This window comes from Capsicum annuum, unplaced genomic scaffold, assembly GCF_002878395.1.
Source record: "Capsicum annuum cultivar UCD-10X-F1 unplaced genomic scaffold, UCD10Xv1.1 ctg19911, whole genome shotgun sequence".
NCBI classification, from domain to species: domain Eukaryota; kingdom Viridiplantae; phylum Streptophyta; class Magnoliopsida; order Solanales; family Solanaceae; genus Capsicum; species Capsicum annuum.
Window position 1 is genome coordinate 1,342 of NW_025825768.1, and position 1,693 is coordinate 3,034.

Genomic DNA, 1,693 nt, shown 5'->3' on the forward strand with positions numbered 1-1,693 from the left:
TTACTTCATTTTTAGTAAATTTTTAGTTAAAAATGAATAAATAAATAAAGTTAATTTTGAAATATTTTATTTTTATTTTTTTATTTATTTTTATTTTTAATACAAAAAATATATATTTTTGTTTTCTTAATTTTAATAAATTAGTAGTTTTAGTACTATTTTATTTATTTTGGCTATTTATAAATATTTATTGTATTTTCTTAAAATAAACAGGACCATACGCAAGAGTTGATTCAATAGAACCCATTAAAGATTTTCGGAAATTTAAATTTCTAGCATCGCGCAGAGCGGCTAAAAATGGCTAAAAATCGCTTTAGCCACTAAATCCACTGGTTCTAGCACCACTCGAAATGACCAAACAATCTGTAAGATGATTGTTGCGGGTTTCACTGGTCAACTCCGAGGTTGGTGGGATAATTTTCTAGATGATACAAAACGCGAAGCTATCTTTAATGCTACAAATGATCAACCGGGGAAAGATAATCTTGGTCGTGCTCTCCCGGCAGGTAGATCAGATGTAGTCTATACACTCATGCTAACTATTATTGAACATTTTGGCAGACGATTTACCAATCAATACGAAAATATTCGGACTCTTCTCAATGGTTTAAAATGCCGCCATCTCGGCGAATTTCGTTGGTACAAAGACACCTTTCTTAGTCGCGTCATGGACTTACCCGAGAGTAAGTATGAACACTGGAAAGCTAAATTCATTGACGGTCTTCCCCCCTTATTTGCTGAACGTGTTCGTAAAACTCTTAGAGGATCTTATGGCGAGATCCCTTATTCTGAAAAGACTTATGGTCAACTAATTGTAGCTTGTACACAAGAAGGCTTAGCCCTCTGTAATGAGCTAAAATTAGCTAGACAAGTCAAGCTTGATAAGCTCAGAGAAAAATCTCAATTGGGCGACTTCTGTGAACAATTCGGCATGAAAAAACCCTTGGTTCAAAAATCCCGAAAATATTCAAAATCCAAACCTTACTATAAACCCAAACACTCTAGGCATCGGAGTAAGGAAGAGCGCGAAGCTCGAAAGTCCTTCCGAAAGTCTACTAGATTTGCTAAAAATCATTCGAAGCGTGATTTAGCAAAAATCAAATGCTATAAGTGTAATCAATATGGTCATATTGCTCCCAATTGCAAATTGCAAAAACTTAAAGTCATTAAGACTTTCTGAAGAAGTTCATGACCAAGTCTATAATTTATTATATACCTCTGACTCTGAATCTGATTCTACTTCTGAAAATGATTTTGAATTACCTAATTCAGGTAGTGAGCAAAATCAAGATAACAGATGTGATGACTGTGATAATGAGTTGTGCAATTGTGATGAAATGATGTATAAACTTCAAGCGCAATTCGAAGACCTAGATCTTGATATTAAAACTCTCACCGCTGAAAATATTCTTGAATTACTTAAAGAAGTTTCGGATGAAAAACTTCGTGAGAAAATCCTTAATCTTGCTACCCAAAAAACTTCTGCTTTTTCTAGTACATCTAGAGATAACACTTTCGAAAATCAACCTATGTCTTATTCTTTAGCTGAAGTAAATCGGCGGCTTTAGGATCTCTTAGGCTGAGGCTAAAGCCGCTCAGCCTACCAGACCAAGTAATAATATCGGATTAAGCTAAAGTCGAAAAACCGAACCGAAGCACCAACCGAAATAACAAAGAAATTTCGAAGTTTCTG

The 1,693-nt window shown here is 34.5% G+C and overlaps 1 protein-coding gene across 1 annotated transcript; it reads left to right on the forward strand.

The window, feature by feature from the left end:
- Positions 1-370: 370 nt before the first annotated feature.
- Positions 371-1,568, forward strand: LOC124890551. The gene is made up of 2 exons (XM_047402368.1): positions 371-1,112; positions 1,273-1,568. The coding sequence occupies exons 1-2, from the start codon at positions 371-373 to the stop codon at positions 1,566-1,568; spliced, it is 1,038 nt and encodes a 345-aa protein (XP_047258324.1).
- Positions 1,569-1,693: the final 125 nt, after the last annotated feature.

Excerpts from the sequence above, each read along its gene's own strand:
- LOC124890551 (XM_047402368.1), top strand. The coding sequence starts at position 371 with ATGATTGTTGCGGGTTTCACTGGTCAACTCCGAGGTTGGTGGGATAAT. Across the intron at positions 1,113-1,272 it reads AAAAATCAAATGCTATAAGT|GTAGTGAGCAAAATCAAGAT; the intron begins GTAATCAATATG and ends TACCTAATTCAG.